The sequence below is a fragment of the Manacus vitellinus genome, unplaced genomic scaffold (genome assembly GCF_001715985.3).
Source record: "Manacus vitellinus isolate BGI_N305 unplaced genomic scaffold, ASM171598v3 scaffold_4_pilon, whole genome shotgun sequence".
Taxonomy (NCBI): domain Eukaryota; kingdom Metazoa; phylum Chordata; class Aves; order Passeriformes; family Pipridae; genus Manacus; species Manacus vitellinus.
The window spans coordinates 32,006,849-32,033,827 of NW_021940604.1; the positions used below are offsets into that span (position 1 = coordinate 32,006,849).

At 42.8% G+C, this 26,979-nt stretch overlaps 1 protein-coding gene across 5 annotated transcripts; it reads left to right on the forward strand.

Annotated features, from left to right (window-relative positions):
• Positions 1-477: 477 nt before the first annotated feature.
• On the forward strand, positions 478-18,650 carry CNR1 (cannabinoid receptor 1). Of its 5 annotated transcripts, XM_029962760.1 has the most exons (5): positions 670-715; positions 1,617-1,654; positions 8,030-8,122; positions 8,515-8,622; positions 13,525-18,650. In XM_029962760.1, exons 2-5 carry the CDS (start codon positions 1,650-1,652, stop codon positions 15,005-15,007), a joined length of 1,689 nt encoding a protein of 562 aa, XP_029818620.1. In that variant the 5' UTR covers positions 670-715; positions 1,617-1,649; the 3' UTR covers positions 15,008-18,650. The 5 variants fall into 5 exon arrangements, with proteins under 5 accessions (XP_017933680.1, XP_029818620.1, XP_017933681.1 ...); XM_018078192.2 differs by lacking the exon at positions 1,617-1,654 and having other exon boundaries at positions 673-715; XM_018078193.2 differs by lacking the exons at positions 1,617-1,654; positions 8,515-8,622 and having other exon boundaries at positions 673-715.
• The last annotated feature ends 8,329 nt before the right edge of the window (positions 18,651-26,979 follow it).

Here is a 26,979-nt window from a genome sequence, read left to right on the forward strand (position 1 = left end):
CCAGCGGCGGGGCGCGCCGCGGCGGAGCGCCAGCAGGACGGGCTCACGGCCGGTCATCGCCCACGGCCGCCGGGCCGCCGGCACGTCCCCACACGGACGGTGTGGCCGGGCCCGCTCTGCGCCGCCCGCCCCCGCGGTGTCCCTGCGTTCCCCGTGTCCCTGCCCTCGGGAGAAGTTTGCCGCCGCCGCCCGTCCGCCCCGGCGCTGCCCGCGCGTGCAGGGCGCCTCCGCCGCTGCCAGGCCCGGGACAAAAGGCACACACTGACACGGATGGCGCCGGGCTTCATAAATGGGACCGGAGCGGGGCGGAAAGCGGGGGACGCAAGCGGCGGCGTGTGTCGGAGCCGCCCGGGCGCCCGGCGGCTCCCGCGCTGCCTCCCCGCGCCGAGCGGCGGCGGGCGAGGCGCGGGAGGAGGAGGGCGGGCGGCACAGGGCGGCGGCGGCGGCGGCGGCGGCGGCAGGGTGGCGGAGCCGGCGTGCCGCCTGATCCGGGCGAGCGAGGGCGACGGTGGTCGGAAAGGAGGCGCCGAGGGGAGGGAAGGGAAGAAAGGGAGGCAGCCGGGGGAGAAGTCTCCCACTCCTCCTTCCCCTCACCCGGCACCGCCTCCTCGGCGCTCCCCAGTGCTGGGGTGGCCGGGCGGGGCGGCGCTCACGCTCCCTGCCTGGGTCGGCGCGGCCGGAGCGGGCGGGGGACGCGGCCGGTGCCGTGCGGAGGGTAAGGACGGCGCGCGGAGGGGGAGCGGGAAGGACCCGCGAGTGCCCCGCGGTCTGGGGCCAGGGACCCGTTGTCCCCATCAAAGTTTGTTGACGGCGTGGGTAGGACGGGGATGACACCGCCTGCCCCGACGGCGGAGCGGGCGGAGGGGAGAGAGCTGCCTGCGGAGCATCCCTCCCCGGGATCTGCCGCTGAGTCCCGCGGCGATCGCGACCTCCGCTGCGGCGGGGGCAGGGCAGAGCGCGGGTTTCGCCCCTACCCCAGGCACGGCCCTGCGCCGCCGCCTCGGGCTGCTGGGACCAGTTGGAGGGTGCCCCGGGACCACCCGGGAAAAGCTGGTGGTCCGAGGAGCGGGGTTTGGTTTCGCGAGCCCGGCCGAAGGAGGGGAGACCTGGCGGCCGAGGGGAGCCCTTCAGCGGGCGAGGGTGCGGGAGGCTGGTGGCGTTATGGTTAACACGCGTCTATTATTCTTCGGAGCCGGCAGCCTCCCGGGCTCCCACAGGACCTTATCTGACATCGGAGGTTTCTCCTCTCATCCTGACCCACTGGTGATTTGCAGCGGGTGGTATTCAGCCCGTCTTTCACGTGCACTTTTGCTCCCTAAACTCTACCTTTGACGCTGTAACCGAAATAAAAGGCGGTTCGTAATTTTGTGCGCAATGATGTTCCCTTAAAAAATGTCACTTAGAAGTCCAGCATCCTCAGAATATCCCGGTAGTGTTTTTTGGTTGGTTGGTTGGTTGGTTTTTGTCTGAAATTCGGAGCTATGGTGGGGAGAGAGCCGAAAAACAGTGAGCCTTTTAAACTTCACGCAGCGTTTGTCATGTGAAATCTTCAGCTGTTGAGAAATAATTTTGAGCCAGATGGGCTTATTTTAAATGGGCATCTTTTTGTCTCAAAGGCATCTGCAAATCTCCATTGAGAACACCCCTGGATGAGGTATGTACCAAGCCTTTGGTAGGAGAGAGCTCATTACTGTGATTGCAGTTTGATTAAGTAAAATGGTGTCAGAAGATGAAGTCCGTAGTTTTCCTTCTTTATCTAAAATTATCATCAGTGTTATTTTCCGTGTGGCAGCAAATGATGAGATTAACAGTTTTGGCACATGTTTTTTTCTTTCAGAATATAAAGGGACATCTATAACATAGAGCCAGATAGCAAAATACTCCTTGAGTATCTACAAGTTTTTAAAAAACCACATAGTGTGGCTTTTTTAACCTGTTAAAGGTGTAGTAATGTTTCTTTTTTTTTTTTCCCCCTAGATGTATCATCTTGTTTTCATTGTTATTGTTCACCCTTTCTTAAAGGAATATAGCATTCTCTGCTAGGGGTGGCACTGCTGTTAACACATACCAGGATCACTCAAAGAATCAGAGTGATGCTGAGTATGATATTTAATAACAAAATGTGCAACATTGCAAAAATTACTTGGATGTGCTTAATTCTTTTCTCATTACACCTCATATCAGCCACCACCCAAGAAAGGAAAAAAACCTCTGTGACTGTAATAGGAATATTTATTATGCAGGCTTAGAGTTTATTAAATCAGTTGTAAAAGAAATGAATGTAACATTTTTAAACAGTTCAGAGCATGAATGTGTAATTCCTGATTTGCTTGAGGTTAAAATTAGTTTTGTAGCAACCAGTAACAGCTTTGCTTTATTTTCTGTTGGTCTTTGGAATAAGAAGCAGAACCATTTGAATAAAACCATTTTAAAGCAAAATTGATAAAAGCAATAATTGTTTGACTGAGCCAGGCATCTGTTGCCAGGAGGGAAAAAAAAAGTGTTGGCTAGGTAAGGAAGCTGACTTATTTGCTGTGGGTTTAGCTTGCCAACCATTCTATCAAATCAAAATACCTATAAAACTCAAGGTGGAGGTGGAAGCAGGTTACAGTATTGTGAGGCTGGTGGACGCCTTTGATCCTGGCTGTTGTACTTTGGTGAATGATGTTAGCTCAGTTTCATAGAAGACCCCATTAAAGGCTTTCATGCTCTATTTAGGGAATGGCAGTTCTTAGCCAATACAAGCCTTTCTTTCCCTTCCCCTGTTCACAAGTTTCTGATTGGGCAGTGGAAGTTTAGAAAGAAATAACTTTTTCTTTCTTTCTTTTTTAAGCCATTTCTGACTATCAGTCTTTAATGTGGCAGTCTCAAAATGCTTGCAGACTGTCATCCCACTGGGAATTTTGGTGCTGAAAGTGTTACGCACTAGAGAGGGAGAGGTGGCATGGTTTTCAGTTCTGTTGAGTAGAGGTAGGTGAGGACATTAAGAAGCAACAGAGAATCCAAACCCGTTTGTTAATTTAGTGTTGCCCGAGATTTTTACAAATACATTGCCATTCATGGTTCTGCAGGTCTCGTGCACTCTCTTCCACTCACCTAGTTTCTCTAATTCTGCACCTTTAGAGAGAAATTACTGTAACTTCTTTCTCAGATGCAGACTTTGTGACCTCTCTAGTCATGCAGTCATCTACCTAGGCATCCACAGAATTCATTTTTCTCTACAGTGATTGCTCTTCATTTCTTTCCAGATGTCTATATTGTCTTTATCTGAGTCTTCTCATGAAACAGTAAATTGTTTTTCTGCAATTTTTTTTTTTTGTGCAATTTCCCCAATAGTTTAGGCTATGTAAAATAATGGATGTTCTACAAAACCACTCATCAACCATTTAGGTGAGAATTTGGAGATTTTTCTCTAGCAGCAAATTCACAAGTCTGATGATGATTTAAAACATGTCCTGTGGGCGACCCTGACACTGGGATTTGGCCAAGTTCAAAGCAGCTGTGCAGATGGACACAGAAGACAGAAGGCAGAGGGAAATAGACCCTTTTAATCATAACAAGGCTGCTCTTGTTTTCTTATCTATAGTGGAAATGAACACCAGCCCCTTGTACCTAAAAGCAAGCTTGCAAATGTGCCAGAATAGACAGCGAGAGCATTTGTTATTAATGCAAAATTAAAAATGTGGCAACTGTCTTCTCAGTACTGCTCTTTATGTCTCCATTTCTAGAATGACACTGTACTGCTACCAAAAGTGCACATCCCATTGCTCTTGGTGGGATAAGAATTTCCCCCCTAGAACTGAGGCCCTTTGAAAGTGCGTGGCTTTGTTAATGATCGCAGAAACCAGCTATGACCTGTCCTTTTGAAATGGTTGTAATGACTTATAAATCAATTTCTCGTTAGAGAGAACGTTTTTTTTTTCCTTTTTCCCGAAGGTGCTGTTGTTGCTCATGAAAAATGACTGGGTTTGCAACATAAGGTTGGAGCACATTTTATTCTGCCATTTGTGCCTCATGCAGGGGCATTATGGTGATGCATACCCCAAGCCTGGTTCTGCCTCTCTTCAGGGGGAACATCCTTTATTGATCAAGCTAGCAACATCCAAATTACTGACAAAATATATATTTCACTACTGGGTATGTTAGTACAATGGTTACTCGTTATACTGTGATTGGACTGTTTGGTGAAACTGGATGTTTTATACAATTCAGATGTTGTATTATTTGTGTAGGTTGAGGCTAGATGGCATCAAATAGTACCTCATCCTGTGTTAACTGTTTTATGGCAATTGTATATTCATAAGAAAGGCGTGTTAACTCACTGTAGAGTCCTGAGCAGGAACAGTTCTGTACTGTCAGTTTCCTTTCAGCCCTCACTGGAGTAGTTTCTATCTTTCTGCACTTTAGGAAACATTTCAAAGTTTGTGTTTAGGGACTTGCGGGTCTCCCACCTTCCTGTTGTGCTGAATATGTGAAACATGCTCTCAGAAATCATTGTTTTTAGTCAGTTGTATCTCTGTTTTAAGGAATGTATTACTGAAGTCCAGACCATACATGTACCTGGAAAAGTAGATGGCATATGGCATATGTGTATATACCTGCAAATAACTCAGTGGTAGATATACCAGTTTTAGATTCCTGCTTTTCCCCAGGAAGACTGTGTATAAGGGAATTCAAAAGGATATTCATCTTGCCTATATCTTTTGTATCTAAAGTTCTAGCTTGTCTGCTTGTCCTCTAGCACTTGAGATTTGAGTTTATGCATGACAAACAGTACTGCAGTGTTTCTTCCTCTCGGCATGTGGACGTTTTTTCTTTCTGTATTCCTGTTTGTAAATTTATGCATAGAAATGTATATTTGTATATACACACATACAAATAAAAAGTCATAACTGCGACCCTGAGATTAGCTCAGTTGGTCTGAGCCTGGTGCTAATAATGCCAAGATTGTGGGTTTGATCTCTGTATGGGCCACTCACTTAAAAAGTTGGACCTGATGATCTTTGTGTGTCCCTCCCAACTCAGAATATTCTGTGATCTCTCAGTATATTTTAACTATTTCTCCAAATCTGATGTAATATTGGTTGGATTCTCTCTACAATTTATTGTTCTGGCTACTTGGATATCAGATTCTATTGTAATTCTTTCTCACTTCTCCTCTTCTCTCGCTCTCTCATTTTTTTAAAAAAAGAAAAGCATCTGCATATTTCGAAGACATGCACCACTGCCAAACAATCTGGTGTAGTGGCTTAATATGCTGGCAAATAATTTCACAAGTTGTTTGTGTGTGTGAAGGCAGTATATTTTAATATCATTATATTTTGAATGTAACTATGAAGACAGTTATCTGAGCTTATTTAAATCTTATGAAAGGCCAGGCAGCTCCAGAAATTAAAGAATGCATTACATTTTTTAATTGGAGAGCATATTTTTGTCCTTCACTAATGCTGATGGTGTGGGACATCTCATTTGCAAAAAGCCTTTCTAACCTAGCTTCTGAGCATTGCCAGTATTGATGGCTTAATAATAATTTTTTGGAGAAGTAGGCTCTTGAAGACTGAGGTAGAAGGGATGTTGCTTTCAATGTATTGCTGACCTTCCATGCACTAACTTTTTGTCATTGCGTGTAAACCCCCTTTTCACTTCTGGTGTGTTTATCTGCTGTATGGATCACTCAGTGGCTCCATTTGAGCACTCTTCTCCTTTTCACCTCTGAGGTCCATATCCTGTACTTCATTTTCCTTAAGCAGTTTGATTTTAATTAATATCCCTGGCCAAATTTGCTCAGCTGATCTCTCCTGAGAGTCCTCAGCTTGTTCCCCACTGTCCATGCGTACGGTGCTGTCCTTTTTTCTGACCTTACCAAAGATGGCTTCTCAGAGTCCTTTGCGTCTTCCTTCGTTGCTTGAGTACAGATCAGAAATGGACTTTCAAAAGAGCAAGTCACTGCCTGCAGAGCAGTGGATCTGTTCTTTCTTTATGGTGAGATCTGAAAAATCCCACTAGCTATATCCTTCAGCTTACAGAGGTGTCTGAAGTTTGCATAGCTCAGAAGAGGAGGGAGAGTTTCTCCTTCACCCGATCTGCTTTCCTCCAGGTGATTACAAAGGCAACTCTTCTCTTTCTCTGCATCTCTGCCTCACAGGGGCTTCTTCCACTTCGGTCTTCCTCTCTTACCTTTCCCCACTTTGCTTCTGTCTCACCTGGAGATGTCTTATTTCCAGTATGGAGACAATAGTTATCTTTCCTCTCTCTTACCAATCCTCATCACACCAAAAACTTAACCCATATTACCTTTGCTCTTAACATCTCCTTGCTAACTCATGAAGTCTTTAATTAAAATTTGTTACAGCCAGTTTGTTGCAGGAGGATGAAAAAGCAGACATACACTCTGTGCAGTTTATGAGCATTCTCCCTGGAGCCTGATGTTTTTGCTATCTTTCTCTCTCTAATCCTTACTCTTTTAATAAAGTTCGCTAATATTTTCTGCTGCAACAAATTCTTGACCTTCTCTCTTCTGCTCTGGCCATTACATGGAAACTGTTTTCTTGGAGTGGTTCTCTCTCTCTCTTTTTTTTTGCTTCCTAATAAATGTGTTTTCCACCCAGTTTCATCCTCTAGACATTACATTCTTCTGAAGACCTTTAGCATTTAGCATCCAGTGGACCCTGGGTCTTTTATGTCCTACTCTGTTGTTTCAAATTACTTCTCTCCCTTAAACTACACATTGTGTACTAAACTGCCATTTCTTCTAGGTACTTTCAGGAGAATGAATGTTCAGCTCCCATCTCTTTTGCACCTGGCTGGACTTCTCTGTCCCTGTTTAACATTTATGTCGATTCTGCTCAGCAGTAATAAGTGCATGCACCTTTTGGCATTAGGGAATGGGTAGAGAAGAGGCTGGAAATTATACAGTTTCTGCTGGAATATTGAAATCCAAGATAAACCCTTTTGTGAAAAAGTTTGAGAGTTCAAAATTGACCAGCTTAATGAGTTCTCTTCCATTTTCTTTAAAATGTGAATACCATAGCATTGTATCAAACTTTTTGTATTACCTGTTCATTCTGCTGTATTTGGAAAGGAGAAGGGAAAGTCATTTATTGGGACTCCAGTCCCTAAACTGGAGCTGATTTTAAGCAAACAACCAGGTCACAATTGCTTCATGATTGCTCAATTGTTTCCTTTGATCTGAGTCTTACCTACTTTAGCAAGCCACTTTATTCTCTTCCAAAGTTTTATCTTTAGATGAAATTAAGATATATAAACTGTGACAGATATTAAAATCCCACATTTTAAGATAGACACCTTAGCCTTCCCTTCTTTCTCCCAAAAGCTGGGCAGAGCAGGTAGCTGTAGTTTCCCATTAATGTGAGCCTGATGGTCCCCTTGCTGGTTTCTGATTTCAGTACTTTGCCTTGTCTCCAACTTGGTAGGCAGTGTGTGTGTAAAGGGTTGTATTTTATAAGCTGAGGGCTTTTGACTGACTTCAAGAGTTTTTCACAGGCAGATGGGGCAGCTGTCCCCACTCTTCCTCTCCTGCACCTGGGTGGGATGCAGGAGACAAATCCTTGAGTTGCTTAGTTCAGAGAAAGGGCTTCAAGCTAAGCCTCTCACTTTCCAGATGTGCACCCTCCCTCCTGGTGCCTTTATTTCTGGATGTTTAACTCTTGATCCATCATGGAACAAATTGAGCAGTTTAGAGGTGGGCAGCAGAATGTAGTGGCTGCCAGCACACTGACCTGCCTTTCAGGAGAGCAAAATTTGGGTCCTTTGGCTGCACCAAATGGAGCAGGACTTCAGCCTTGCTTTTGAATCTCTCTAATCTTAGACACACGTTTGTGCCCTGGCTGTCTGGGAGGTAAGGCACAGTCTCCTTTTCTCTGTACATGCAAGTCACCTGTGCTAAAACTGGTACACACATCTCACCAACAAAACTTGGGAGGGAGGAAATAGTGTTATTTCTTTTCAAAACATTGTCCACCACTGACTAACGCCCTGTTTTCCCCCTTCTTTTGTTTTTGTTGTTCAGATTGTCGGCTGCTGGATGCTGGGGGGTGTCACGTAGGGGCTGTTTGCCTACAAATTGGAACAGTCCAGCCCTTATTCTGCTAGTGTGCAAACGGTATGTTAATTAACGTAATAACCATGTAGCTGTGGCTTCTTGCTAATTAAGGTTCAACTTACCAGAGATACGATCATGTTACATAAGAACAAAATTTGGTTCAGTACTTGCATGCCCTAGTTTACCCCATAGCTGATAGTGCCTTGCTATATCTAGAAGATAACATCCCTCATTTGGTCCTCTCCTAGTGTCTGTCTCCTTCCTGATCCCTTACATAGAGAAAATTCTGACTGAAGTGACTGCAAGTTTTCCTGAATTAGGAGTGACAGCGTTTTTACCATTTATAGCCTAGGAGTAGCACAGTGTTGGAGATAGAGTAGTAAACCAGTAAATAGGATAAGGGTAACATTGCCTTCACATTCTTGTCAACATGTGTTTTTTTCCTTGCTCAGTGTTACTGAGTCTGGAAATGCCATTTCTCAGTCTGCACATTTCTTTCTCTGGCTTGGAAACCTTGTTCTGTCCTCGAAGCAGTATTGTTCATCGCCATATGGGATAAGGTAATTATTAGCCATATAAATTTTCATTTTATAGGACAGTTCTAATTCCTAAAGGCCAACAGTTACCATGGTAAACCTCATTTCTCTCACGCTTTTCCAGCTGACTGCGTACAAGTATAAATTTCTGTTTCTTCTATGGTGGTACTTTGTGGACCCAGTTTGGTAGGAGTCCCAGTGTACTGGGCACTGTGCAAATTTATCAGAAGATAAAGCCCTTCTCTGAACAATTTGCAACCTTACAACATGTATGCAAGGAGAGTACATTTACATATTTTTGTCCATTCAAAACTTGTTTCAATTCTACCTACTTGTCCTTTAGCCTGTTCTTAATTGACTGTGATTATCATAGAACAACTGTATAGACACGGAGATCAAAATATTTTCTAAAATAGAAGCTAGAAAGGTTTGATTGTGGATTTCCCTTTCTAGTTTTGATTCCTTTTCTTGCCATGTCAACATTTTTGCAGTTATCAGTAGCATCATTGTATTGCTCATAATTACTTTCCAAGGAAGAACACAAATACTCACTGTTTCTATTCAGGCTATTAAAATTGCTCTATCAATCATCCTGGTTTGAAAATAATAATAAATTCAGCCCTTTTTATAGACAACGATAAAAACTTTCCAGCCCTCCCCCTCCTAGAGAACAGCAGGAGAAGATAGGTAATAGCATTTTATTGAAGTCACATTCTTGTTCCCAAGTGAACTGGTCTTGTGGACCAATAAGAAATCCATGGGAGGTGTAATTCTCCCTGTTGTCCTTGATGGTGAGTTACCAGTCTTTTATATACTATGTATTTTTTATTTTACCTAAAGCATATATATATTCTGATACCACCGTAGCATCTTTTAGGATGTAACCACACAGTGGAGGGCAGTAGTAAGACTTGCCCCCTCAACTCTTCACTAATTCTTTCACTTCAAAGGCAAAGTCTTAAAAAGTTGTGTCTTCAACCGTCAGGTGATGTTTAACACCTCACATATTTGATCACCGGGAAAGTAAGCTGGGAAAAAGGGCTGGAGGAAGTTGAATACAGGTCTCTGCAGACAGCTAAGCTGGGAGTTTGTCAAAGCCACTCCATCTAGTGGCAGTCGCTTCGCACAGCTGGTCTGATAGTGCCCTTCAGCAGTTGCTGGATGACCCGAGAAAGGTCTAAAATGATGTTCAGCTTTTCCTTTTCTGGTCTGGTCTTCAAGATAAAAGATGCTTGAAATTTTTGTCTGTTTTTTAGTTTTTATCTGTAGTCATAATTCAGTACTTGCTGTGAATTGCTGCGTGCAGTCGTGGAAACACGTCAAAAATTTTGAGTACCGGTGTCAGTGCACGCTCTCCCTCGTCTGGCAGAGCAGGGTGGCTCTTCATCACTGCTGTCCTGTCTGTGAGGGGACCTTGCCACAGCACACAGCCATCACTCCAGCCCTATCCAGAGAGGACAGATCCGTGCGGGGGATGCATGTTCTCTATGGAGGCTGTGAGAGGCCACAGGGGCTTCTGGAGTATTTAATGTAGAGATCACCATGGGTGTTGAGTAGTATAGGTTTGTGTTCCTGGGCTGTATGGGTTTGGGTTGTGTTGAAGCCAACTGCAAAGAGCAGTGTGGCCACATTGCATGGAGTGTCTGTGTTTGTCCTCAGTGTCTGCTTGCCGTGCCAGGTTTGGACAGAAAAGCTCAGAGAAAAAATATGTGTGTTACTGGGATGTGCACCTGACCAAATGAAAAGACCAGGAACAAGACCACTGCTTCTGCCATTGCCTTTTCAGCCTATGTCAAATCGTACAGCATCTCAGACTGTGACCTGATAACCACAGTGCCAAAGGTCCAGTCTTGTTTTCACTAGACAGCCATGGAAAACCTCGCTGATCTGTTCAGTGCGTTTCAGTAGTGAGCTTATACTGGGATAAACTGGTATCTAAATTAAAATAAATGAATTTCCTGTAAAATGCAATTCCAGATCAGGCAAATGGTTGTTCTACTGCAACTTTAATAAAAATCAACTGCTGCTTGAATAGGTGCATACACACATACAGCTAGAAATTTCCAATTATGATATTCCCAGCAGCAAACAAAACCAAAATTAATGTCAGCAGCATCCCCCAGAGCCTAAACTACATCACTAATGAAGTCCCAAGTACTCCCAAAGAAAACTCTCTTTGCAGATACAATAAGGTAGAAATTACTGTAATAATCTCAATGTAAAAATATAGAGGAAAAAAAAAATCATTGACATTCAAAGTAAGACTTGCCTCTCCTGATCCCATTAACTGTGTTGTTAGCATAGCATATGGATGCATAGTGATACTGTCACATAACTCACTGCCACCTTCAAAAGAACACACAGGAATTCGTGTTTTTTCATTTGTATTTCAAACAAAGCACGGCACCTAATTCTGACGAGTCTATACTTGACATGACTCCAGCAGGGACCAGCTACCTCATAACAATTTGTTTGTCTGCCTAGCAGAAGTGCTCAGTTGCATACAATTTTTGAAGGTTTCCTCAAACATAATCTTCTCGACATGGGGCTGTGGCTTTAATCATTAAAATGGTTTTCTTTCTTCTGTCAAAAATAAGCTGGAATAACAGAGGATACCACAACCATCCTAACATGTTTTTAGAACTACTTGTTTTATTTAATATTTTTGGGTAGTTTTCAAATTAATAACTCATTCTTCACTTCTGATTTTAAACTGGTATTATAATGCCAAGTGTAAAGTTGCCAAACTTCACCCAAAGCAAATTTGTTAAGCAGAGTCATCTTTGCAACGTGTAGATTCTCTAGGAACAGCTGTAAAGCACCTTCTGGAGGAAAAGTACTTTATGTATGGATTGTTGTCCATTTTTAATGTATGCTTCAGTGACATTTCTGTCCCTCACTGCTCATACCCTCAGAATTAAATTCCTTAATGTTGTCTGTCTGTCTAATAATTATATTGTTACCTGCTGAGCAAACTATATCTGCAAAAGCTGACTCAGCCAGTATATTTTGTGCGTTAAGACTATCGCAGTAAGGTTTGTTTATACTCGTCCTTGTTCGCAACACTGGAGTTGCAGTGTCTTCTGGAGGTCTAAGTTCCCTTTAGTTATATTCCCTTTAACTATCAATGTCCAGGCCTGCTTAATGAAAGGCAAAACTTTAAAGAACTGTGGAAAAAGTCTTGAGTGTTCAGATGCTATAAGCAAGGCAGGATAAATATATCATCAGCCAAATGATCTCTGCTTTTAGAAATGCTCCTGATTTCTTATGCTTTTAAGTTGTTGGCTATCAAGTTATTGGTATTGTTGTAGAGAGGAATCCTTTTCTGCTTTCCAATAGTTTTCATGGGAAAACAGAACTGTGGTACCTACTGTGCAAATCTTCTCTTTAGGAGTTGAGGTGATGAGTAGTCTGAGTTTTAGCAGATAGTCTCTTGTGCTCTTTCTGGCCATTTATTGTCACTCGTGTAAAGTGAACAGGTTAAGTCAGTGCAAGCCTATATATTTCATCTGGGATTTCTTGAGTGTCACAAACAATTTCCTCCATTCTAAAACCAAGAAGCAGCTTGGTTTTGCTCCTGTTGTCGGTGTAATCATCTAGATGTCCCGTAGCAGATGCAGAATAGCTGTTACACACAAAAGGAGTAATTCTGACTCTTATTTACATTCAGACCGCTCTCATTCATTCAGGTGGTGGAAGGGGACCCTAAAGCAGATGTTCAATCCATATTCAAGGAATTTTTTTTTGGGCAAAGTAATATAAAGGAGTACTGCATAAGAAGAGCTGTAAGACTTGTCAGGTGCTGGTGAGGGTCCTCTCCCAAGAGTACCCTGACCAGGAGTTGCACCTTGCACTATCCATGAGCAGAGGCTGAACATGACAGGACAGACCACTGACTACCTGGGTACCTTCTGCTGGGTCCCCCCCATTTCTGAGGGGACAGAATGTTTTTGAGGGTGTCCACAGCAGGACAAGTTACATTACCATGCTTCTCACAAGAAGCAGTGGCTCCTGGTCCCTTTTGCCTGGAATTTTGACAAGAGCTACACTCTGCCCTAAACTTGGTTCCATGTTTATCTAGACGAGTGTGAACAACCCTGGTTGAGACTTCTGGTCTATACAGGGCAGATCACTGATTCTCTCACTGACTTAGCAGTGCTGGTTACCTTTCCTGAAACTGCGGGCAGAGCTGGGTAACACCCCGCCTCCCTCATATAGCCCATACATCCCAGTTACCTTAGTTTGCTTAGCAGAAGGAAGAAGTAGAGTAATCTTTGTGTATGAATGTAATGAAGCTATATATTTGTAGGTTAAATCCCTTGCTAATAAATTTTCAATAGCAAATTCAGGATGTTAGTAGACCTCAGGTTGCTGTAACTGGCTAATGTGAATATACAGGCATATTGGGTGAACTGTGAAATTTAGAGTGCATGGCTCTGTCTCCATTGCCTCTCTGTTGTCAAGTTTTCAAAACCCTTGGTGCTTTTTGAAAGAAAAGTAATGAAGGTGATGATTCAGTTTATTGCTGCAGTGGTACTTGGTGTTATCTAAATGAAGCAAGCCCAAGGAGTATTGGTCTGCAAGGTACTTTGCAATCAGAAGTCAAGTTCAGATCTAGAGAAAAATATCTTTCTGGTGGAGCAGCTCAGAAGGTTTTGATGAGAAATGAGAATTGCTTTCCTGTGAAACACTGTGATTCCCTGTGCCTCTGTTTTTCATGTCACTTCTTAATGTAATTCGGTTTTGGTGAAATCCAGGTGATTTCTTTCTAAGTGTTCAACCCACCCTTATTCCCACAGTGGCAAAGTCTAGACTTGCACTGAATATAAGAGAAGGGTTGATTTTGTTTGACATAGTTCAACTAAATTGTTTATGGAGTTTGTCTCCCTGTTTATGTTAATGAAGTCTGATCTTTTCCCCATATAGGATTTCCTCCGATGCATTTTTCTGTCCCCCAAGTCTCTCTGAAACCAACAAGACTGGGGTTATGAAGTCAATCCTAGATGGCCTCGCAGATACAACTTTCCGAACAATCACGACAGATCTCCTTTACGTGGCCTCCAACGACATCCAGTACGAAGACATGAAAGGCGACATGACATCCAAGCTGGGGTACTACCCCCAGAAGTTCCCTCTTTCCTCCTTCAGGGGTGATCCTTTCCAAGAAAAAATGACTACAGGAGATGATCCCCTGTTGAGCATTATTCCCTCAGATCAGGTCAACATCACAGAGTTTTACAACAAGTCCCTGTCCACACTTAAGGATAATGAGGATAATATACAATGCGGGGAGAACTTTATGGATATGGAGTGCTTTATGATCCTGAACCCCAGCCAGCAGCTGGCCATCGCTGTGCTGTCGCTCACCCTGGGCACCTTCACGGTCCTAGAGAACCTCCTCGTTCTGTGTGTCATCCTCCACTCCCGAAGTCTCCGGTGTAGACCCTCCTACCATTTCATTGGCAGCCTGGCTGTGGCCGACCTCCTGGGCAGTGTCATTTTTGTCTACAGTTTTGTGGATTTCCATGTTTTCCACCGGAAGGATAGCCCCAACGTCTTCTTGTTCAAACTGGGTGGAGTTACAGCCTCCTTCACCGCCTCCGTAGGTAGCCTTTTCCTCACGGCAATAGACCGATACATATCTATACACAGGCCACTAGCTTACAAAAGGATTGTTACCCGACCAAAGGCTGTCGTAGCATTTTGTGTGATGTGGACCATTGCTATTGTAATAGCCGTTCTTCCTCTGCTCGGCTGGAACTGCAAAAAGCTCAATTCTGTTTGTTCGGACATATTCCCTCTCATCGATGAGACGTACCTGATGTTCTGGATTGGGGTCACCAGCGTCCTCTTGTTGTTCATTGTCTATGCCTACATGTACATACTGTGGAAGGCTCACAGCCATGCTGTTCGCATGCTTCAGCGGGGCACGCAGAAAAGCATAATCGTTCAGTCAACAGAGGATGGTAAGGTACAGATCACTAGGCCTGATCAAACTCGTATGGACATCAGGTTAGCCAAAACCTTGGTCCTTATTCTAGTCGTTTTAATCATATGCTGGGGCCCTCTCCTCGCCATCATGGTGTATGATGTCTTTGGGAAAATGAACAAGCTTATCAAGACTGTCTTTGCCTTCTGTAGCATGCTCTGTTTGCTGAATTCAACAGTGAATCCCATCATCTATGCTCTGAGGAGCAAGGACTTGCGACATGCCTTCCGCAGCATGTTCCCCACCTGCAAAGGAACGGCACAGCCCCTTGATAACAGCATGGAGTCTGACTGCCAGCACAAACATGCCAACAACGCGGGGAACGTGCACAGGGCTGCCGAGAGCTGCATTAAGAGCACAGTTAAGATTGCCAAAGTTACCATGTCTGTCTCCACAGACACAACTGCTGAAGCATTGTAAGTCAGAAACTTCTCAGCTTGGGAGAGAAGGAGTTAGTTTAAAAAAAAAAATCAACAACAGAGAAAACCAAACCCATGGCTTAACGTGTTTGTACCCTCCTGTAATATTTTTTGGTTTGTCATTGTAAGCTGAGCAATGATTGTGTTAAGAGCATTACCATCAGCCAGTTCTTCAGGTTTTACAATTAGGTGTTCAAGCTAAATTTTCACAAGTTTTTTCTCAAAAAGTGTTTACTGAATAATAATGTTTCCTGAAAGAGCACAGAGAAAATACCAGATTAGCAATGGTTTCTTTTGGAGTGTGAAGAAAAATTGTGAAACCTAATTGAAAAATAACGCATTCTAAACCAATACCATCAAATAAGAAAAAAAAGCCTTGTAATCACGATGTTCATTTCCATGTGAAGTGTATTTCATGTCTGTAATAGGAGTTTCTGATTTTTTCCAAACGCGGCAGTGCTGAGTTTTAGAGGTTTTGTAAAATGTGTCGTGTCCTGTGAATTGTATGCTGTTTTATTGCGTGTTATTGATATTTGTCTAATTAAACAAAGTGATAAGGTAGACTTCTGTGAAAATAATGTGAAACGTGATATGTAAACCCCATTGAAAACACTTACTGTATTTGAAGAATTCCTATGAAGTTTTATACTTTTAGTGGTCTTCTGTGGACTTAGAGGAGAGGCTTTGTGTTCTACTAAAATTATTTCCCAACTACCTTTTATTTTCACATGCATATGAGAGTAACAGCAACATAGGAATAGAGGAGGAATATGAGAAAGGAAAGCACTGGTTCAGACTTTTAAATACCACTGCATTTATGCAGAAGGATGTTTATGGTTGCATAGACTACTGCCCCGCTCTTGGGTGTTGCGTGAATACGAACACTGAAAAGCAAATGTCCCGGATATTGGCTCCTTTAATGGGTAACTGGTTTTAAGCCACGTGCTGGTGCTGGACCACTGAAGACAGCATGTGTCAGACTCAAAGTGCCATGTTATCACTGTGCAGTTGATGTATATTTGAAGTGTGTCACATTCCTGTATCCCAGGTTTAAGCAGATTCAGAGCCTGAGATGCCAAACTTCCGTCTTCACTAAAAGAGGAGGAAATATTGTCAGACTTAGACATTTTCTTATTGTGTGAGCGTGTATATAAATAAATATCTGTGTGTGTACGTGTGTTTGCGTGTGCGTGTGTGTGTAAGTATACTAATCAGTGTGAGTCATGGTAGCATAACTAAGATAGGACACTATAACCAAATGTAACTGTATTTCTTGTTGCACGCTTTGCACATGAATTCTATTTCTAAAATTGAGTTCTTCCAACTGATTACTGATGAAAGTACCATATTAAGAACATCTCGATCCACTCTGAGATGTATATCAATGTATCAGAGAAAGCAACCTTTCAGTTGCTCTTGGGAATAAGGGGAAAAAAGAGGCAGAGCATGGAATGAACCCGCACTGACAACTGCTGTGGCTGTCAATGGTGTTCCTGAAAACTGAGAAAGCCAGAAGTAAATGATAGTTTGTTTTAAGGCTGTCAGTAGTCAAATCTGAAATGAGGTGAGTCTTGAAATGAGGTGAGTCTTGCTGAAACCAGTAACAAGGTTTGACACTACCAGCTGCAAGGAAGAAGCTATTGAAGGAAGATGGTGACTCTGTTCCATGGTGGGATAGTTTCTGCCACCTGAGACTGTCACAAGGAACATATTATGAGATAGTCTTTGAGGCATGGATATTCTGTAATTCTGTTCTGAGTCAGAAGGTCTAGGGTCCTCTTCTCTGCTGCCTTGCTTTTTTGGACTGTTCCCTCACCCTTCTGACTGATTTCTGCCAAAATAGCTGCAAACACAGCTTAGCCTTCTAGTGGCCTGACACTTGCCACAACAGGGGTGACTTTCTCCATGGCACAGGGTGAGTGGAACAAAATCCACGCTGCCCTGCCACTCGTCGTTGGTCTTACGTAGAGGGGGAGGGAGGGCAGCAGCCCAGGGTCTCTGGCTGCCATGACATTCCTGGGACATTTCTAATGCCTCAGTGCAGGCCAGAGCAGCCCAGCCCATTTCAGCCAGTGACTCTGCAGGGATGCAAGTGGCTCCAAGTTCAGGCTTGATGAGTGGTGACATTTCAAAGATCAGATCAGGTCACATTCTGAGCAACAGCTGGAAGAGGCAGGGGTACTTTCCTCCTCCACCCACCTCCCCCTGCAGCTTACTTGGGTGAGAGGGCAGGGCACCATGCTCTCAAGAGGCCCACCACACTCAGCCAAAACCTGTGTATTGCAGAGGACTCCCAGAGGTTGTACAAGTCCTCCTGAAAGATCTTTCTTATATCTAGGTCTAATCCATTCTAAAGAAGTCCTCTGGGAGGAGGAGGGGAAAGCCCATTTGAAATGTAAAGGTATTTTAAGAGCCATTTTTGAAACTGTCTTCTTGTGAATTAAATGCAAACTTTGTGGACTTTCATTGTGCATTCACGTTCTAAATTTTACGTGATAAGTCATGGGACAATGGGGCTGTCTTGGCACTTAACTTGGTGCTTACTGATATAATAAGAAATAGCATCCTGTGAAACGTTAGTGTCTATCATCATCATTTATTTGCATAATGAGTTTTTCTAAAGCTCTGGGAACTGCATCGGTTCACTTAGAACCATTTATTAAGAGGCGGCAACAATTTCCTTACATGTTGCACACTAAGTAGAACTATTCTTTCATTAGAAAAATCTGCTGCCGTTCCAAGAAAAGCTGTACTTAAACTTCAGCTTTAGGTATTCCTACTTTGCAGTTGCCTACCCTCACTAAGTGATAGCACAGCCAAACGATTTTGTGTTCCATGGCCACCCACACCATCATCATCAACCAACCAACCCTTGTTGCAGTTACGTCTGTGTACTGACTCCAAGTGTCACGTATCTACCGAGAAGACCATCTGTGTCACATGCGTGCAGAGTTAGATTCTCAACAGTCTGATTGTATATTTGTATAATATAATCTCCTCAATGCTGTGCAATCACTATCCACATCTTCTTGCACTGGCCTTTTGATGAAAATTTTAGTATGTCTGTTGTGAGATAGGCAGTGCATTTTACCTGCTGTTATTGGGTTGAATGTATGTAAATAAGTGAGAAAAAGTCATCTGTACAAGCAGTGGCCTAAAAAGTCTGCAATTGTAGACTAGGAAAATTGTTGAAGTTGCTGTGACATCTCAAATACTACCTTTGAATAAACTGTTTCCAGGGTCTCTTGGGATGCTATTTCATAGTGAAAGGAAAATCTTTCCTTGTGAGAATATGAGGTAAAGAAATAGAATTACCTGAGTTTTTTATTTCCAGTGTTTTGAAGTGGAGAACATAACTCTTTATTGTCTGTAAATCTAACATTATTACTTCCTCTTAGAAGAATATTGTATCATTAGATGTTTGTTTCAGCTGGTAACATCCTTGCAACTGTTGGAATATTTTTCATTAGCAACCTGTATAATAGTTTGTACACAAGTACTGTTCAGATTGTCATGAAAAGTAGTTTTGACCATTTACCTACCAGTAGCAGAATAGTATTTCTGTAAGATTTTCAGTGTATTCCTACCATATCATATTTTATTTCTATAATGTAATTAAACTGTTATTTATTCAAGGACAAAAAGTATTCCTCTGCTTTTTTGTTTTTCAAATTTTGAGATAACCAAGGAAGCCATGTGATAATGCTGCCTCATTCCACAATCTGGTGCTCTACGTTTTGTTTATAAGTTTGTCTGTCAGATTCTGAAACAACTGCTTAAACAACTTGACAACAGGTTGTCAAGCTTTGTGGGTTTTAATTGTACGTTGATATGTTTGAAGGAGGAGGTAGATTATATATTTTATATTTGTGTATTCAGTACTATGGAGACGAGAGAGAAACGACACAGTTAAAACTGCATCTCCTGTTTCATTATGTAGGCAATTTCCCCTTTCCTCTGTATTAGCCAAAATGCAATAAATTTCTTTTTCCTTCCTTAGATGCATACGTTTGCACAGAGATGTCACATTAAAAGAAACCCATATACTTTGTAAAAACAAAACACAAAAGAGCAGAAGAAAGGAATACAAACTAAAATAGCGCTGCCAACAGCAACAATGATCTAAATTAGTTACTGGGGTTTGTGAATGTACTCAAGAACTTGAGACAGTCTGGTTTTGGCCAGTGCCAGTGGGGGAAGATTTATGGGTGTAGGGAGTGGAAGATGAAGTGGTCCAACAGGGATGTACAGAAGCTGTGCAGGGAGAGCAAGCTAAGCCTTGCCACTGCCTATGGGTTGCACTAAAGTGCTCTTACTGCTGCTCATCCACAACAGAAAGAAAGGGTTGAAATGTCCCACTAAATGCTGTAGAAAGGTCCCTGCCTAATTCAGAGGATCAGTTTTCCATATGGCATAAACGCATGTTTGTTGGGCAATTTTCCTTGTTCACATCTGTGGTCTGAAAACATCCTTAGGGGATGAAGTGAGCATGTCATAGAATCAGAATCATTTAGGTTGGAAAAGACCTCTATGATCATCAAGTTCAAACATGAACCTCACACTGCCAAGGCTTTGGATCATGGCTATGTCACAATACTTTTATTTTTAAAAATTAGGTCACTGGTGAATTGAGAAAGTCTTGGCAATGCAAAAGCAACTAGGAATAAAAGATTAGCTCTTAATCTTTAATTGCATACTACATTTAAGAAGTCTGAATATTTCTGCTAAAAGTTGTCACTTTCAAGGCAGCCAGGAAACAATTCCCACTGTATTTCCCTGCTCACTGGAAGACAAGGGTTATACTGCCACGAACTGTCAACTCCTCCTGATGGTAACACCTGACTGCATTTATAAGTCTATTCTAAACAACACAAGAGGAAATAATGACAGCTTTCCAAGCAACTGCTTTCCCCTGTTATACTGGTTCAGGAAATGTGCAGGCAAATGTACTGTTGTTGTTTCAGCCTTTCATATTAACATCTGTTATTGTTTCCACTCTTCTGACAGATGTTTTAAGAAGTTACAATATCATCATGCACACACATCATCAATAAAACATCTTCATTTTGTTGGTGGGGTTTTTTTTTAAAGTTTTGTCTTCAGTGAAAGTCCAGCTTTGACTTGATTGAAAAATTAAATCATCATATCAGGGAACAGTTTATAGTAGAAGAGAAAAAAGTAATTTTGACTGTGTTTAAGAAAGCATAGGGTGGGGAGTTTTATTTGACACTTATAGAATATATGTCTTCCTGCATTCTTTGTGCATTTGTCTTTTTAGGTACTCGATATAAAGAGTTTTCTTTAAATAGCAGTATAATATACAAAGCACGATTGCCTTTAACAGGACTCCTTAATATGAGCAGCCATCTAATACTGCTCTTTGAAATTCAGTTAGGAGAAAAAGTGATAATGAGTCCAAGGTAATCTTAATGACGAGGCATGACATGCCCTGGTATTGCTTTCCAATAAATCATCTTTGGTATTTCAAGCAGTACTGAGTTTAATGTTAAAGCATTTTAAGCTATTGAATCCTGTCTCAATAAAGTCCGTTGGAATTTTTTATTGACTTCAGCAGAGATGATGTCTTACCCCAGGTTTTTGAACTATGAGCTTGCATTTGGAAAGTGCAATTTTATATTCCAATGTACTTGCATTTTCACTGACATTAAAACAAAGATGGGACAGAATAAATAACAGCTTCTGTATTCATTGGGGGGTTTTACCTCCAAGAAAATATATTTTGAATTTTGGTGGGTCAATGCAGAATTCAAAAGTCTGGCAGGAGCTCAATGGACTTGTCATGGGAGTGAAACAATTTATTTATCCATATGTATGTAGATGGGGTAGAGAACATAATGAGCAAAACTGCTTTTGCTGTTGCCGACAGTTGCTTCCTGACTGCTTGCACTGGTGCTGTTTTGACACTGCTTTTTTCCTTCTCCGATATGCAAATATGTGTATGCATGGTGAAAACAGGCCACACACATTCAAAAGCTTTCCCCCAAATAAGTATCTTCATTTATATTATTTTTTGTTTTATTTTAATAATAATAATAATAATTATTATTATTATTATTATTATTGTTGTTGTTGTTGTTAGTATTATGTGAAGCAATGTCACAGCCACTGATTTCATTAAAGGGAAACCTCTTCTGCCATTCGTAGCCATATCTGGATGCATCAAGCCCTGGCATTGTTGTCTGAACCACTTCTTTTTCCTGATAGATCTCACTGAAAGTCCTTCCAGGGCTCAGCACAACAGGGATACCCCACTTTCCATCAAGCTGAAGAGAGGGAGAATGGAAGGGAGCTGGAAACTCCCTGGTTCTTTTTTGTGCCAGGCTGTTCCTGGAGCTGCTGTGTGTGTAATGTTGTGAGGGTCTCTGGGGACTCCCCCACGGTGCCTCTGTCCTCCAAAAAGGTGATTTATGTGACCTGACTGAGAGCAGAAACCACAGCAAGAGGAGTGAAGAATAATCTTCTCTGGTTGAAACTCTGAAAAGAAAGGAATTAAGACTGTAATGATACAGAGGTGGGGACCTGCTATGCGTCATTTCTAAGTTACGGAACAAGGATTAGGGGTATCATTTTAATAGAGGAATGTGGGGAATTATACAGACTATGGATCCATCTAGTAAACACTCCTCCCAAACCTTCAGAAAGGTAATAATAAATCCTGTAAGGCCTTTCATCAGCTGCCTGGGAAAAAAAAATATAATCATTGTCTCTGCAATACTTAACTTGCAATATAATTCAAAGTCATTTAAAATTATACACCTACCTGCTATCAATGTAGTCTGAGTAGGCAAAATTAATAACAAGCATGCTCAGTAAATCCAAGGTTTAAATCTTTAACTAGAATTTTAATGTCTAAATTGAGTAATACTATCAGTCATGAGAATTACAGTTATCTGCCTCCTTATCTTTTCCTATTTATTTGAGGGATTTTACTTCTCATTCTTATTATAGCCCTTGCAAAACCTGATAGCTCTGTCAGAGGGAGGGACTATATCTCTGCGTGCAGCCACTGATGCTCCTGAGCTGCTTGCAGCAGCAAGGTCAGGGCACCCAGGGACTGCAAAACACTGATCTGGACAAGGAGGCAAAGAGAGAGGATTTGCTACCTCATAGCAAGCCTAGGAGGAGATTAAAGAGCAAAGCCTTCTGGGGTGCAGCTCCATACAGCTTGGGAGGTGCTGGGTGGACACTGTCTCAGGGGAAGGAAAGCTTCATGTTCAAACCTCCCCTTCACTCTCTTCTTGGCAGTTGTTGCTGGGCTTCTTGACAGGAACATGGCCAAAATTATTGTACCCAAGAGTTAGTTCCCATGATGAGGCACTTGCAAACGGATCTGGATGCTTTCTGCCTGTACTGAGTGTGAATTGTGCATAGCTTAAGAGTCTGCATTTTTACCCCAAATTGTTCTTTAAGAAAAGCTTCCACTTTGATCTTTGGAGTTCCTCACTTAGGATCTTGAAGCTGACCAGTATGTGCCTATGTGCATATGATGAAAAAATACACATGTCTACTGTTCTTACAGATAGGTTGCAGGAAGAGTAGCTCACCAGCAAAAGACTCAAAAAAGACCACATTATCCACCAATAAGTTAGGCATTTAGCCCAAATAATTTTCTATGCCAATGATATATACAGGTAAATCACTTAACTCATTTTCCCCTGGGAAAGCTGAGGATCTAGTTTAGCTTAGTTAAAAGACTGATTTGCCTCAATGGCAAGGCAGAAAATGGTTTCATCTGGTCCTGGGAAGGACCACTCCTATAGTGACCAACATCTGACCTCCTAAACAGATATAATCAGAGAACTATTGGGTCTCTCATTCAAGAGATTTAGTCCTGGTTTGAAATGAGTGTCCATAATTTCATTTCTTTTTAATCCCATTCAAAATACCACTGGTCCTGCAGATGCTTTATTTTATTATTGCAGACACGATGAAGCTACTGGCTATCATAAGAAAGAACGGGGTATGTTCGAACTCAGTGCTGCTCTATTCTTACACTTTAGCTCTTTGCCCTTTCTTGCTGATTACATGAGGCTTTTAAATAGTTGTTTGGGATCTAATCTTAGCAGCTGTGTCAGCTGGCCCCTGCTGAGACTTAAATCCTTTTGCTGACCATGGAAGTGTAGAGTGAAATCTCGAAAAGGAACATGTCACTTGCCTTCTAGAGAGCAGTGTGGAGGTGGGAATGAATAGGAAAGCGTTTTTCATAGGAAAGCGAACAATGGCAAAGCATGAGAACATGGGCTGATGAACATTTTCTGTGGTCCCATGCCCTCTGGCAGTTTGTTCCTTCTCTCTATTCTGCCTCCTCCATAGTGCTAACACAAGTGCTTGCATGCCTGCCTGATGAGTCAGATCTGGCTGAACCCATCCAGCTAAAAAAACTTTTTTTTTTTTTGGTTTTGGACATGTTATGCCTTCCAGATCATTTCCAGACTGCATGACCTGGGTTTAAGAGCTGGGAACTGGTGCAGAATTTGTCACGCAGGCAACTCAACAGCTCCATCAAACATGGTTCCTGCTGTGCCAAGCGTGTTACAGGACTTTCAGGGTCTTGTTGTTCATTATCAAAACAATCTAAAAGTGTTCTGCACTTCCAAACAGGTGCTTTGAGGGAAACTTGAGTTTCAGAACCCATTGAAGCACCGAAATTATAGAGACTGCATCTGTGTCCTTCAAAGGCAAAGTTCCCACCAGAGGAATGGGCAAAACATGTGAGTCATCCCTCTGGCTCCCAGCCACATGGCTGACACGGCACAGGCACACCTTGCTCCAGGCCTGCCATGGTGAATGCCTCTCCACATTGGTACACAATGTCCCAGGGCAGGCAGGGCCCGCTTGGTGCAGCAACCCTCGAATCACAGTGTGAGCACCCCTTGGCACAAGCACCCATCACTTCTGCAGCAAACTCCTTTCACTATCTGCTTCATGTGGCCCCTCTCTGTACTGTTGTACCTGTTTCTGTGATGCTACTACTGGGAATCAAAGTAGTACATTACTGGGAATTGAAGCAGTTAGTTTCTCATCACTGCAGAGAGACGCAGAGATACTTTGCAGGAGCTGCTGACCAATTGGTGGGCAGTTGTGGAAGCAAACTACATCTCAAGTGTGTCTGCAGCACTCAGGCATGACAACCACCACAACCTTTTCAGCAGCATGAACACTTGGTGCCTTTTCGCTTCTCACATTTAAATGAATCCCTAACAACGGCAACATGAGCACTTGGGAAATGTTCACTCTTAGAGAAAAACAAGTCAAATTGTGATTATACAGGCCTGTATTGTTAAAATAAGAAACTGCCTAGTTCTGTATTAAAAAAATCAATCTTCTCTAGAGGCTGGGTTGGTAAATAAATCAGGAGGAAAAGCTGCTGTAAATTAGAAGAGCTCTACCACATTCACAAGCAGAGAAATAGAGGCCAAACATGCATCAGTCAGTCACACTGCTGAATTGTGGCTATGTTTACTCCCCAAAAGTAATTGCAACTGTATCCTTTCAGAGCAGGATAAAGTACTCCATATTTTCCCTGAGGTGCAAAGACTCACATGGGAAGCTGGTAGTCATCCTCATCATCCCTGGCAGTCCAGACCATACGACTTCTCACATCACATGTGTGTACCTTGTGTACCTTGAGCCATCCTAACCTAAACTGGGGACCAAATGAGTCAGACATTGTCAGTAATGTGTAAGCTCTCTGGCCAAGGAGGATTAGATTCATAATATTGTCCTTTGCAAGTCACTGAGTTAATGGTCTGTTTTTACATATATTACAGTTACACCTGGTGACTCATGATAATAGAGATAATAGAGGCTTGAGATATTAGCAACAGCACCAAAAAAAAAAAAATCACCAGTCTATATTCCTATGAGGGCAAAACCCCAAGCATTGAGTATGTCAAAGACTATATTATTAAAGCAGTATTTAGTCTGTAGCTAAAAGGCCACACAGGCCTTTACTTCTCACTGCTAACCCAGGTCTCCTCAAGAGACTCGACTGGGATTTAAAGGGTAAGTGTTGTGGAACAGTCTGAAGACAACAGAGTAGAACCTTAATGCTGCCTTTTCTGGACATTATTCTTTCCATTTGTATAGAGACAATTGCTCAAGCTAACCTGCCTGTCCTGTACCCTAGGCAACCTGACAAATTAAAACTAACTGCCTAATCCATCAAACAAATGTTTTGTGCTGGCTCCATCGAAAGTAAATAAATAGCTATCCCCCCCCCCCCCTTGAAAAACAAAATGTTTCAACATTAAAGAAAGCTTCTTTCCTGCCTCATCTTTCCCTCTCCACGTGCCCAAAGGGAGGACCTTACAGCATGGCCATGAGCTATGCAGAAGAGCAAGATCTAAGGACTATCACTTAGCACAGATATTTCTGATAAATCCATGAGCTGAGGGATCCAAGGGAGACTTGGCCGTGACAGCCAAATCTCAACCCCTCTAGTGTGATTACAAGATTAAAAAGAAACCTTGAGGCTGATGGCTTGTCAGTCAGAGACAGGTCTTGCAGAGCACACAGCATTGCCTCCTCCTTCCCCACTGTCTTCAACAGCCTGCAAACACAACCTTTTCCAGTGTTCCTCAGAGTGTCTAAATTTGTTTTGAAAGTCTGAATGTGTTTACTGCCTTTGATTTCCTGGCTGGAATCTGCTAACGAAGCTCAAAGAGCAGAGTCAAAGCACTTTCTCAGTGCTGGCTGGCACAGGTGGAAGGAAGCTGCCCAGAATCAGTTGCCATCCCTGCGTGAATGCTAGAAGATAATATCATGAAACACTGCACAGCAAGGACAGCCTGTGCATCCCTGTGCAGGCAACTCTTCCTCATGCTTTCCTTGTCCTGTACTGCCACGAGCCATAAGCAGATCTAAATCCCACCATATGCCAGGCACCCTAAGCCTCATTAATTCATCATGGTTTGGCAGCATCTAATTTCTAAAGGCACTTAAAATCTTTAGCAACCACCATTAGTACCTCCATTATGGAGCATAAAGGTTTATATGCACCCAAATAGGAGCTCTGATGGAGCACCCTGATCCTGGGCTGAACAGGTGGGCTGCCTCAGTCATCTACCCTTCATCTTAGAATACAGGCGAGTCTAACCTCTTGCCGCAGCTGCACTGTGTTTGGCAGCAGGCATGATGATGGGTATCACTAGCTGGCCAGGATTTAACTGAACACAGGTGGAACTGAGGCAACCTGAGCCTGATGCAAAGTGCTTCCAGTCCTTGCTTCTCCTCAGGGTCTACAGGCTGCAAAACCAATGGCACTTCCCAGTTTGGTCATGAAACTTCCTTAAAGCTATTTGCTGTTTGTTTTTTGAAGCAAAGCGTTCATTATCTAGAATAAGCATTCAGAGACACTCACGACTACTTATTGCTAATAAAAATAAACATTAGGCCTTGACAAGCTAGGTGCATCAGTGCGCTTGTTCAGTACCTGCTTCTACCTTGCCCGAGCACCAGATGGGAATGGCCACTCAAAAGCTTCTTCTCTGAAAGTACCATTATTTACAGAGAAGTTGCCAGTTCTTGGGAGAGGAAAATGCAACACAAAAAAACCAAAAGAGATTCACCATGATAGATGCCTGATGGACCATGCCTGGGAAGCCCTTCTACTACACCATGGTCTGGTTGCTCATCCATCCCCCCATGCTTTGTACCCCATTAGAGTAGGCTTGCTTGCAGCAGGGAGGGTGAGGCCCCTGGTGCATACCTGGTCCATGGAGAGACACGCTGTCAGCTCAGCTCAGCCAAAGGAACACACAGCAGCATGGCCCTTCTTGCCAATCTCATGATGAGCTGGGAGAGTGGGAGGGAGGATATGCATCTGGATAAAGACTGTGTTACTGTCCTGAGCAGGACAAGACTTAGTTTTCAGGCTGTGCTGGACTGACTGAGAAAGCTTATCATGTCCCAGGACTGGACCTGGGTTTATGTTTATGCATGACCATGTCT